Source organism: Clinocottus analis, unplaced genomic scaffold, assembly GCF_023055335.1.
Source record: "Clinocottus analis isolate CAN_PGR_092001 unplaced genomic scaffold, fCliAna1.0.p SCAF_7, whole genome shotgun sequence".
Taxonomy (NCBI): Eukaryota; Metazoa; Chordata; class Actinopteri; order Perciformes; family Cottidae; genus Clinocottus; species Clinocottus analis.
In genome coordinates this window covers 21,630,169-21,643,661 of record NW_027176229.1, presented here as the reverse complement: position 1 = coordinate 21,643,661, position 13,493 = coordinate 21,630,169, and the positions used below count along the sequence as shown (strand labels likewise).

The following is a 13,493-nucleotide window of genomic DNA, read 5'->3' as shown; positions in this document are numbered from 1 at the left end:
TTCTCTGGTGATTGTGAAGAACAAAGCGTTCGGGATTGGCGCACATGGGGTGAAGTGGGACAGTGTCAGTGGGCGAGAGTCAAGCGGGCAGCGTTCTTACAGCAGGTCTATTTTGTTGGATTAGTGGGAGGATCATGTCTTTGTCTTTCCCGTCATTCTTCTCATGCACCATGGTGAGCCCCCTGCAGACGTCTACTCTGCGTCCTGGAAAAGAAAAAAGACAAGAGACAAGAGGAAACCAAAAATATTCAACAGTGTCACGTTAAAACATTGTGTTGAGCAGTACGGGTCCCTTTTGGAAGCACATGTGACTTCACAATACGAGACCAATTTTGTGACTTTTCAGTGCTTCTACTCTCCAATTTGAGAAAATAAACACATCCACTTCCGCACACAAAACCTCAGTGTGACATGAAATGTATTTATTTTGTCCTCTGGTCCTGTGGCAGGAGGGAGCTGGTAGCACTCACCAATCCATCACCCTGTGCCCCACAGCTACAATTTCACCAATCTATACCAGCACTTCTTCCACCGCCGCCGCCATCCATCCTCTCCAATTTCTTCCCTTTTCATCCTGAAAGTCGCTTCTCGCTGTCCGGTTTCCTCATTGTTTCCGTCTTATTTGAGTTGTGGCAAACTTTGCGTTTTAAAGTTTTGTGCCCGTCCAATTCAGTTTATTTTGTATAGCTTGAAAAATTGGCCGCGGAGGGCTTTACGATCTTTACACATACGACAACCCTGTGCCGGGATCTCACACCGGATCAGGAAAAACTAGCGGGAAAAAGGGAAGAAACCTTCAGGAGAGCAACCAGGAGGATCCCTCTCCCTCATGCGAAGGCAAGTAAACGAGGACGGAGCTGCAAATTAAGAGATTAGCGATTGAGAGGAACCAGAAAGCTTTCCTTGCTCACCGGTGTACAGGTGCAGCGGGAGGTGAAAACACTCACCGACGAGGTTGTGAACCATTACAAGCAGGGTGCACAGCCATCAGCTGACAAGCTTAAATAATCTTAAATAAATTACATTGTTGAAGGTTTGGTTGTACTTGAAATATAGATTTAAAAACAAACTAGTTGTGCTAGAATCGTGGATCGTGATCCAGCCTGAAAAAAGAAAAGGTGACACATCTCCACCATATTGCCAAAACTCTCACTTTAAGCGTGTGCACTGAGATGGTTGTCGAGCCGGCCAAAGGAAAAACAGACGTAGGTGCACGGCGAGATCTCTTGCTTTGACAGGGAAGACTTTTTCCTTCTGCATCTGTGTCATCTGCTCTGTTAATCCCACTCCGCCCCATTAACTTTGCTAATTAAAATTTAATCCGTTCCCCCGTCGGGAGACGCTCCATTTCAACTGGCTCAAGTTCCCACATTCATTACCGTCTCTGGTGAGAAACAACAGAAAAAAAAAGGCGACGCCGCGTTGCATCGCAGGTGCAGAGGGTGACGAACGAGACGAGGCGGACAAAGTAGGTTGTTAAACTGTAAATTAAAACCGCCGGGAAATTCGGCGAAAGGCTCTAATGGGGGTTGTGTAAGAAACTCCAGAGGGAATACAAGACGACGCCCGGAGACAGCAGCATCCCACGACTACGAAGAACAAAGAGTCTCGTTTCCCTCGCGGTCGTACAACGGTGAACAACACAACTCGCACACCGACGCGCAGAAAGACGACAGGCGTCACGAGTCGGACGCTCCGCCTCGCGATTTACGCTAACGTAGCTCATCGTCCTCCACGCCCGCGTTAATTGATCACTTAAAGTCTTCAATTAATTCGCTGTAGTTTGCGGATACGATAGCCCAAACACTTAGTGAGAGGAGATTAAAAATCAGAAGCCATTACGAGCTGCCAGGTCAGATTAGAGTTAATTTTGAAGCCGCATTTGAAGCGATGGCGGCTATGTACTCCCCAAAACTGATTAGAGTTGGGCCCTGAATACGTTTAGGACATAGTTGTGGACAAATTAATGCGGTCTGATGCCAGGTTGGAGGCCGGGTTTCTCTTGGAGATATCTCAAGGTCCCATTCCACAACAGCAGCCATGTCACCGAGGCCAATGTGTAAACACAGCACAGTGTAGCGCGACTCGAGGTACAAACACAGCCATACACTGTGCGCTTGTGATGGATGACATTGAATAACCTGAATTGAAAAAACAACAACAACAACAGCACTGCCTTTGCTCACCTGACAAGAATCCAAAATGGAGTCTTTTCTCTTTTTTTTTTTATACATCACATATAGCAATTTCAATTACAAACAGCCACATGAACAGCAAACCAAGGTCTGTACTTTCGAGGGTGTCAACAGGGGAAATGTTAGCGACGCGCAACCTTTTCAGAGCTGCAACAAGCTAATTAAACGAAGAAAACCAGGAAAGAGCAGTATTCTGCTTGTGTACTTGTTGGGAAAACCCAGCATCTCCGTCCAGAAACACCGTAGCTATAGGCAAGATTAAAAAGACCTTGGAGGGTTACTTGTTTTGCTGATATTCGACAATGAAAAACATGTCTTGCCTTCCAATTACTGAAGGCAAAAGAGGGGCACTCAGCTCCATGTAGCTGCTCGCTGCTGCAGGAACACGCTGAAGACGCTCAGTGTCTCTGACAATAGTGCTACTTGAGCGTATAACGTTGCCAGATGGGAGCTTTTGAATCAGAGCTGGAAGATATTGTTTCTTTTCCAGCAGGAATAACAGTTATGGGTGAATCAATGGAGGAGGAGTTGATCATTTTAGTGCATGAGCTTAAACTGTATATTTGTTTACTTGGTTCAACCCGCTGTTGTCCGAGGCCGGTTTAAAACATGTGGTTGGAAGAAACTGTCGAAGACCAATCAAGCAGGAAAGCTACTGTGAGGAAACGATTGTGTCGGAGAATCCGTTCATCTTTAGTTAGTTTAGTCAGCGACGCCTTCATCGACGTCATCACGGCACGCAGCCGTTGGTTTCTTAGTAAGAGGAAACACGACGAGAGTGCAGCCCTTAAAGTTCTCGCTTAAATCCTGGAGGTGAGCGGCTGAATTTGTCTGGCAGCAACCGTTCCCTCAGTTTCATTATGTGGTGGAGAAACTTCTCCACCGGGGATCTCTCCCAACGCCGACAAAAGAAACGTTCAATCTGAGAATCGCTTTAGATTAGAAAACTTTATTAATTGCCAGTGGGGAAACTCATTTGTCACCAAAAGTCATACAGACACCAACGGACTCACACAGACACCAACGGACTCACACAGACACCAACGGACTCACACAGACAACAGCGGACTCACACAGACACCAACGGACTCACACAGACACCAACAGACTCACACAGACAACAACAGACTCACACAGACACCAACAGACTCACACAGACACCAACGGACTCACACAGACAACAGAAGACTCACACAGACAACAGAAGACTCACACAGACAACAGAAGACTCACACAGACAACAGAAGACTCACACAGACAACAGCAGACTCACACAGACACCACTGCACAAAGTTCACAGCGAGCAGCAGACAAGAAAACACATTACAAAGAACAAACACCAGACATTTCCTTTGGCAAGGAAGAGATAAGTCCTGTGATGCGTCACGTACTTTGAGATAACGCTGACAGGATTTGGGATCCGGTTTATTTACAAGTTTGCTTTGTTGTATTGGTGCAATATATATATATATATATATATATATATATATATATATATATATATATATATATATATATATATATATATATATATATAGCAAAAATCAAGAAATAAAAGAAAACTACAATAAAAATATAAATAACCCTACAATAAAAAGTACAATGTATCTGACATGCAGTTCTTAAAACACATCCTTCACATGCTTATGAGTCTTTCCTAAACAAAGCGAGGGTTGAGTTAGAAAAGGCCAGGTGGAAAAACGCCACGGGGACATCGACGTGAAGGCCTTTTATTCCCAGTCAAACCAGACGGATTCAAAAAGAATGTATTTGTGGCGAACACACGCACGTCTACGCAGCCCGGATGCCTCGACTGTCTCTCACACCTGGAAAATCAATCTGTGAATCAGTAGCCGTGTGCGTCACGGAGCCACAGAGCCTTATTGATTTCCAAGAACAAAAGGAATTCTTTACCTTTCCGCTCTCCGGCTCCACGCTGCTTTGTGCTTTAACGGACTCGTGGAAAATCCTCATGCAACACTCTGACGGCCGAAAAATGGTTTTCGACACTGACGGAGCGATGGCTAATTTGACGACGTACTAGCTGATAATGTTGTTTATTTCCATCTGTAATTTCTACTACTACAACACAGGAACCCGTCAGAAAATTAGAGAACCAAATAATCCTTGTTTTTATTAATGAAAATCAGCTCCTGCAAAGCGCCTACGCTCACGGTGAAATGATTAAGTCACCTTTACTTGTCCCTTCACGTCCCGTGCACTTGTTTGTTTATGCGTGTGCAAAGATCCCTTTTCTTGTGCGATAGTATTTGTATTTGGTAGTAAATGAGGGGAGAAAAGAAATCTACCTATTTCACGATGCAAGAGCAGGTTTATCTCAGCTGTCATTTGCATCCTAATCCATGAAGCAATTACTTTTCCTAAAGGCGTTTTCACTTAGTATGCCTGATTCATCCTCTCGGGACAGTGTGCAGACTGAGCTCGACTGACATTTCTTCAACTCCCTCTCGTGAGGACGGGACAATTTACACCTTTTATCATTTATTTTCTAGGGACGTCCCACTGCTCAATCAAGCCCAGATCCCAATACGAACCCTTCAATCTTGGATGTCTGCCAACCCCGAGTCCTATTGGCCTTTTATTTTTTTCCCACGAGCGTCTTCATCCAAAATACTGAAGGTCCTGATTCGAAACCATCAGGTCGAAATGAACAGTTAACTGGGAGAATGTGACTCCTGAAATTGTTGTGGAGATCTATAACGGAGTTGTAATTGTCTTCTCTAACCTCGAAAACGCAGACCAGACAAAGCACCACACCAGTCGAGTTTCATTTTGGATATGCCGTCAAGTTACTCACAAAATAATGTTGATTAGAGCGGATTCGTGATCCTCTCGTGGCTGAAAACCAGCAGCGCTTTGCTACTGAGAAGAAACGCCTCCTCTGAAGACTCGACATGAGTGACGGCCTCCCTCTCGGCTGGAGAAGTTACTCCAGGCCGACCCTCACGCGAACAAAGGGTGAATTGCGAGAATCTCGTGAGGAAGTCTCACACGTGAAGTGCATTGAAGCGCCAATGATGTCAGAGAGCGGTTTGTCATGAAAGGAACAGCGTTTGGTCCCTTTAGGATCCCACGGATGTGTTGGCTCACTTCCACGCGGCCATCTGTAGGATTTAGTTTCTATCTTTATCTTTCGATTGTCAGGCTGGCGCGTGTGTGGATATGACCCAAATGCACACACACACACACACAGCAGGCTGACTGAAATCGTTTCAGGGTTTTGCGACGCTACGAGATGGTCGCGGCGCGATAACCACCAAAGCGAATATTGCGTTTTCCACAGTATCACATTTTTGTTACGATTATGATCGTGATGATAATGATTATTATTATTATTGCCACCCGTTAGAATGGTCGTGAAAGGATTGAGAACACGACATGTTATATAACTGAAGCATGCTACTTAATACATATTACATATTAGTCCGAGGCCATGTGATGGGTGGACGGATGGAGAGCGGTAATTAGGTTGGCTTAGGGATTAAAGAAAAGAGAAACCGTCCCGGGGGGGTTGGAACCGAGCGGGCGACCCGACCAAACAATATTTATTATTCACACACTCGCATAGGCGGCAAAACGCCTGCGCTGTCGAATCTGGATGTCATGGCACACTTGTAGCTGTACATACTGCACTCGGTTTGTACGATACTGTCATCGCGTTCTTCTGCCTTATACATCTACTATATTTTGTGCCTTATTTTTATTCCTTTTTTTTACCTTTTGTTGTAATTTGGTTCGTAGGAACCAAGTAACTTTGTTATATGTGCACATGACATTAAAATATCTTAAATCCCCAATGGCGCTTTTTTTGCTCGCGCCCTAACGATCCATTGAGCCGCTTCAGTTTTTTTTGGTTCTTCGTTGAAAGACAGTCGTATAAAGTCAAATTAACGTCATGAATAGGGAGCAAGTTTAATGCAAAAAAGCTTTTTACTGCCAACTTTAATGCAATGAGATGTAGAGATACGATGGTGACTGGGTCCACTAACTTACTGTCAAAAAAGAAAACCTACTCGAGAGAGAGAGCAGGAAACACACAAGCGCAGTTTAAAGCTTTGAGAGCAAGCAAGTTAAAAATTTGCAAGAGCAACTTTTGCTCGTGCGAGCGGGGATGTAGCTCGTCAAAACAAATTACGCGAGCAACTGTTTGATTTGCGTTGAGCGCATTTGCGCTCGCAATTTATGACATTAATTTGCTTCCATACAGATGGCGGATGGATGTGACGTTGACCTCGCTCGAGTCGCCAAAAGGACGAGGCCCAGACGGAACGACAGAAAGATCAAACGCTTGTTTGAGAGATAAGAGGAAACGAAACGGCACTAAAGCGTGCGCAAAGACTGTACATGATTAAGATAGAGGGAAAACAGAGCGGGGCGGGAGGCAGACAGGCTCTGGGAAAACGAGAGATCAGGCTGTTTTTCGACTAACAGGATCTGATGGTAATTACACTGATCATCGTGTTTTTGACTCCAGATCTGATGGTAATTACGCCGATGTCTGAGTCGTCTCCATCCGATGCTTTGAGGTAAAAAATAAAGGTTTCTACCTCTCACTGAATTCACAAAGAGGGTGGTAATTACACGTCAGACACCCGTCATCTCTCACTCTTCACACCTCCATGTTACTTCTTCTCTCCTGCCTCGAAACAGGTCTTCATCCCTGCCCTGTCAGCCGTGATGTTTTACGAAGCGCTGTGCGACTGGAGCCGAGCTGCCGGGTCTCAACGGGGAAAAGACTCTTCTCCCAAAACCAATATGGAAGCCGTGGACTACACGAAAAACATGAAACGTGTTCAAACTTGTGGTGAGGAATGAGAAGAACAAAACAATATGATGACACTTGATTTCTTCTGCAACATATCCGATATGTGCCGATATGAAATAAAAACTCTTTCATAAATTCAATGCAGAAAAATCAGCTTGGGCAATAAAAAATGGTTTCTTGGCTCAGCACGGACACTTTCCTAATTTACTGTGGCAAGTATCACAGTGTGGGAGTCTTTATCAGCAATATCCTCCCATATTCAGCTGACAGCCGCATTTGTGGCAAAAATAAAAATGTGGTAAACTACAGCTTGTGTTGAGAAAAGTAACACTTTACTAAAAGGTTAAAACTACACATTATTGAGAGACAGACACAAAGCCTAATATGCAAACTGATAAGAGTCAAAATGTCTGAAATGTCATGAACAAATGTTGATGCATCTCTGTGCATCGGTGCAGAAAATCAGACTTCCTCGAAGGATGCACCGATGGGAAAACGATGCAAGCCTGTTTGCTCAACACCGGCCAGCCCTGATCACCCACGTATGAAAACAAACAAACAAACGTTTACTTCATCGTTGACCCGCTGGCCTCCTCCTGCTTGTGCACCACCCGGTGCAGAATACGCTGATTCAGAGTGAAGTTCCTCAGCGGGTGAAAATAATTTAACACAGAGAACTGATTGAATTATATTCAGTCAGAAACATTAACTGACTGTCTGGTCTTGAAGCCCCAGACTAAATAAAAGGGAGACAGACAGCGAGGGCATCTGGCGGGTGGGGGAGGGGTGTTTACTGTGAGCGGATACGCTGAAAAAAACTTTTAAGGAAATCTTTATCAGAATGGAGACTTTTTTTTTGTGCAGTTTTCCTGGTGTGTTGCCGTGCAGAAGGATAAGCAGCACGGCGGGATTAAAAAGAAAACATTCAACAACAAAAAAAAAGGGACAAGCTTGAGCTCTTTCAAAAACTTATCACAGTTGTGAATAATTGGTTTTGTCTGAGGGCGGCCAAGAAAGCCTGAAGCTAAAAAAGGCACAGAAGGGCAGGGAGAAGGGTTGTAAACAACTTCTTTTTTTTTAAATGACCAATTAATATAATATTTATCAATAAATTATTTGGTCAATAACACTTGATTTAGTTGACTCTGATCCCATCTAACTGTTACTCAACAGTGAAAGAGGATTAAAGGGTAATAAAGGGCAAATTCAAATACATGTAATACAGTGAAATTTGGGATTATTTGATTACTCGACTGAGCAGATACATTTTTTTCCGCCAATCAATGGCTCTGCTCTAACACAAAAGAAAATCTATTGCTTTTTGCTTAAGTGGCTAATCAATTAATAGACTAATTGTTGCTCTTTCAGCGTCCGACACCGCCGCCTGGGTTCAGCTGAGGCGGACACTTAAGTCTCCTAATGATGTCTATAATTCAATAACAGGAGAGAAAAAAAAACGTGTTCAGCTCCCAGCACATCTCTGCTGCAGCCGTGATCTCTGCACGCATAAACACACACACACACACACACACACTCCCAAACGCACACAGGTTTGAAAGATGTGACAGAATGATAAAACTATGACGAAAAAATTGAATGAATGGACGGCGGCAGAATCTGGTTCGTCTGACCAACAGATGAATAATGGGAGACAGAGTGCTGTATAATTACCCCCTGCTTTTATTCAGGGTCGCAAGAGTTATGGCAATGGCGTCCAACAAAAGAGTTGACAGCGACTTTATATCAGACCAGAAACAGACAGCCGCAAAAAAAGAAAAGAAAAAGAAAAGAAAAGTGGACGTGCTCAAGGCTTTTAGTCACATTGTACGCGGGCTGCATTTATCTCGACGAGAGAACCTACTTTTTAAAAAAAAGAGCGAGGTGAAGCGGTTCGAGCCTGCTAGTGAAATGACGGCGGCGTTGGGAGGCGAAAGGAGCGGCGCAGGTGAAGCCTGAGGCCACTGGATGGAGTAAAAAGATATACGAGCTGAAGGGCGCCGCGGCGAGCGCGGTGAGGGTTGATGGCGGGGCGCCCGGGGGGGCGTTGAATCATCTGGGAGGCACATCACCGCTTTAGTGTCCTCACACGGCTCAACGGATCCATAAAGCAGTATGTCATATCACCTGGCGCGCACATTTCAGCTACGTAGATAGTCACTTACATCGATACGTCATTGCCATGTAAAGCTCATAGTTTCTTAGGGTGAATTGTGGGGGGAAACGGCTTTAAAATGGCCGAACTCGAAGCAGCAGAGGCTGCAATATCCTAACTTTTAGTTACTTCTGCGAGTCAGACACGTGGACGCGTGAAGAGAGCCGGATACGGCGCCATCACTCACGTCTCGCAGCCAATTTTTTCTGCAAGGAAACTCGGGTGACCGTTATAAAAGACTGCATCGGTAAAGCTGCTGACGGGACAACGCCAGCCTGCCGCGAGGTTTCCATCCAACGTTTGTTTGTGTGAAACTCTTATTTGCATGACGTCATGCCGATTTAAAAGCAAAATGAGCGCAGGGCTGAGTCGGGGAGGAGGAAACGCGAATGATCAGCACGGGGAGAAAAAGCTGGAAGATGGAAAACATTCGTGGCAATTTCTTTATGCGAGTGAGGGAAGGCAAAACATCTTGTGTTCATCCTCGTGTTAGCAGCCTCTAACAAAGACCAAACTCAAATATAAGCTTGGTATTAACTAGAAAAATGTATTACAGGAAAAAAAATGACGAAATATAAAACCAATATCCAGTGAAATACGGTCCAGACAAAAGCTTCCACAAGAAGCCTCTGAGTTGACCTTGAGTTGAGATTTTGTTTTGAAGGAATTTTCAATTTCAATCATTAGTGAAAAAGCTAAGAAAATCTGGAAATTTGAACATTTTCATGGCGACTTTGCTGAACAATATCTCGGGCTTTGTTTAAAAGTTCCGGTGTTGACCTTTTAATCGTCAAAATGAAAGCTAATATTATCCCGTAACACTGTTTTGTTCGACCCTGATCACAACTAGACGCCGCGTCGCACACTGAACTATTGTTCTCCTCTTCTACGGCACGCACTCCTCTGTTGCGTCGCACAAAAAAAAAGATGCAATACTATTCTGGACTTTAAAGCCAATTGAATCAAGCAAGAGGCGGGCTGCACTACTTTAGCACCGTCGTTCAGTTTGATTTGCTGTCGGACGTTCACAGGAACGAACAACAGAAAATGGAGACAAAAGGTTGATAGTGTTTTTTTTTATTTTACGATGAACGACACAACGTCTTCCCCTCAAACAGAAAAGCAACTGCCAGAGCTTGATGTCTGCTTTCAATTCAATTTATTTTGTGCAGCCCACACATACGACATCGCTGTCTTGGGACCTCACATTGGATCAGGAAAAACTCCCCCTAAAAATAGAAAAAACCCTTTCACAGGGATATTAAAAAAAACAAGAAACCTTTGGAAAAAACCTACATCAATCAATTCTTTTGTCCTTGTTAATTACATTTGATCGCTTATTTGTGTACACACACACACACCCCTTCACTCGCTCCACAGGCTCATCAGCTGTTTGGCACTTTGCACTTTTTTTTTCTTTTCCAAGCAGCCCTGTTACAATACGTCTCGATGTGATCGAGGCCTGAGGTGAAAGAGAGAGAGAGAGATAACTGGCTCCTCTGTGCGCTCAACTGTAGATCAAAACGTTGGCGGGCGCTCTTGGAAAACGAGGACAAAGTGCCAATAAACACGAGGGCGATCCCGGCAGGCACTCCACAATCTAAGAGCAACAAGGGTCGGAAGTATTACCGAGCCTTTATGATAGCGGCGAAATCATGAAAAGAGCCTGACGAGACCTACACTGGTAAAAAAACAAAAAAAAACAACCCACAGTGGCTCTTTTTGTCATGCTGTGGTGTGTTTTGTGTTGCCTTTTTTATGTTGAAAGTCCTTGCCTCTTGTGTCCTGCCCATGTGATCGTATGGATTGTCTGTCTGCTAATTGTTTCCAATCACCTGCCCCTTCACTGTGTATTTAAACCCTGTTTGTCTTGTGCCCAGTGTGGGATTGTACTGTGTCTTACGTGTGAGTAGACCCTGTTTGTCTTGTACCCAGTGTGGGATTGTACTGTGTCTTATGTGTGAGTAGACCCTGTTTGTCTTGTACCCAGTGTGGGATCGTACTGTGTCTTACGTGTGAGTAGACCGTGTTTGTCTTGTACCCAGTGTGGGATTGTACTGTGTCTTACATGTGAGTAGACCGTGTTTGTCTTGTGCCCAGTGTGGGATTGTACTGTGTCTTATGTCCGAGTAGACCGTGTTTGTATTGTGCCCAGTGTGGGATTGTACTGTGTCTTATGTGTGAGTAGACCGTGTTTATCTTGTGCCCAGTGTGGGATTGTACTGTGTCTTATGTGTGAGTAGACCGTGTTTATCTTGTGCCCAGTGTGGGATTGTACTGTGTCTTATGTGTGAGTAGACCGTGTTTGTCTTGTGCCCACTGTGGGATTGTACTGCGTCTTATGTGTGAGTAGACCCTGTTTGTCTTGTACCCAGTGTGGGATTGTACTGTGTCTTACGTGTGAGTACACCGTGTTTGTCTTGTACCCAGTGTGGGATTGTACTGTGGCTTATGTGTGAGTAGACCGTATTTATCCTGTTGTATATCTTGGTTTTGTGATCCCCGTTTTTGTGATCCCCGTTTTCCTTTTCCCCCTCGGTCCTTGGAGGCTTGTCATCAGTTTTTGAAGTAAATATTATGTTTGCGCTGTTGCTTTGGCTTTCGGGTCCTCTTTTACCCCACCTTGTTACACTAGGATTCCAGCTCTAATAAAGATGTTCTAATACTTACTTAAATGTTGCCTGGATTGACCTTCCTGACAATGCGTGTGCTGTTTTTAAATTATCTTCACCGTTCACAGATTTTTGGCCCGATACCAACAGTTGAGACTGAAGGCCTCTTCATAACCAGTATACTGGTCATACGTTATGCCACAGATATTATATCTGAGGCTCCATTTGTAGGCGTAGTGCTAATAAAAGGGTAATGTGGATGTGGTATTCTGGCACATGGTTTACAAGCCCACAGAGGGAAAGAGAAAGAAGGAAATTTATTGAGGTCTCATGATCATAACTTTAAATCTAATACAATCATGGCTGAGGGCTTTGTGGCTCTGTCAGTGTGAGAAGGGAGACATGTGAGGATCATTAGGTGCACTCGAGTAAATATTCTATGTGAATCCCCCCTCCACCTTCATCCCTCTGAAGGAATACAGTGGTGTCCCTGTTTACCTTTCTTTTTTTTCTACCCATCTCTTATCTGTGAAGTGGGAAAATAGCCCAAAAGAATTTTCTCCAAGGCAAATTCTCAAAAACAATGTGCAATTTATTCGCGAAAATAGGACAGCACACGCACCCAACACAAATATTTCTTTCCAGAGGCAGAGGACGCACCGAGCGGGAAGGTGTGAGACGGATAAGTGGTGGTGGAGGAGGGATGGGGGTGTTGTTTTGTGTTTATGCAGAGCAAAAAATGTATTTCAAACAGCCTGTAGGGACGCTTGATGAAGTTGGTTGGACATGTTAACAATCCTGGGCGTTTTGGGAAGGAAGTCAAACATCGGGAAAAAAAATAATGTCGTGGGCCACTAACAATCTTTCCTAAATGCACAATTGTATCATTGTGTTGTATTTAATGAGAGGGGCATGTGTGCCAACAGTAAAGTCTATTTACGGCGTTCAAAGCAGCTCGCCACAGGCCGTGTGGTATGTCGTGATTGTATCACAGGGCCGACACCCAAACGTTTAAAAGTTAGTCCTATTCCAAGTCAAATAGTTTACTTCAATAACAAAGGATAATGTTCACATGCCCTCCAGTGCACATACGACTGTTATCCCTATTAGATCTGTAATGATGACAGTCCACTTGCTCCTTTACTTCTTATTTATCAATAAATGTCAAAAAATGTAATTTCGGCAAAATTACATTTGCTCGTTTTTTCAGTAGAAATTTAACTTTCTGGCAAGTATTTCTCATTATTACATGGTATAAAGGCTTAAAACACTGTAAAAACTAAAAAGTAAAGAAACATATTTGAAGTTTCATCATATTTTTCTTCTAAACAATTGAAAATGAACACGAGCAAAGCTTTTGAGATTACAGAAATGTAATTTAATCTGACACGAAACCGGACCGTGGCGCAAAAAAAAAAAGGTTGAGAGTCGCTCAATGACGGATGAGTGAGATTTGTAAAAGAATAAATCACCTTTTTGACATGATATGATCTGGCATCGCTTCCAGTATAAATGGTTCTGATGGAAAATATTCAGCGCCGCTTATTGTCAGGGTTATTTTAAATCAATTTGCAGATTTTGTCGACCCCATATCCACTGCATGAGTTTCTCTTGTTCTTGCCCCGGTGGAGCTTTTGTTAGTCGTTTCATGTTGCTTTGAAAACACATATCAAAGCCGCGTATTGCAAAGCTTCTTTAATCTGAGTCAAAGACTGCCTTTTGGCATTTGACCTTAAATGACCCGGCGT

At 43.8% G+C, this 13,493-nt stretch overlaps 2 protein-coding genes across 3 annotated transcripts in view; both read right to left on the bottom strand.

Annotated features, from left to right (window-relative positions):
- adra2b (adrenoceptor alpha 2B) overlaps positions 1-13,493 on the bottom strand; it is a 149,143-nt gene that overhangs the window by 61,633 nt on the left and 74,017 nt on the right. The gene's annotated exons all lie outside the window — the stretch shown is intronic.
- Positions 1-13,493, bottom strand: part of gpat2 (glycerol-3-phosphate acyltransferase 2, mitochondrial) — a 98,844-nt gene that overhangs the window by 26,926 nt on the left and 58,425 nt on the right. For both annotated transcript variants that reach the window (XM_068604711.1, XM_068604709.1), the window contains exon 3: positions 101-204. In XM_068604711.1, coding sequence (XP_068460812.1) covers positions 101-172 — 72 coding nt within the window. In that variant the 5' untranslated portion in view covers positions 173-204. The remainder of the gene's footprint in view (positions 1-100; positions 205-13,493) is intronic.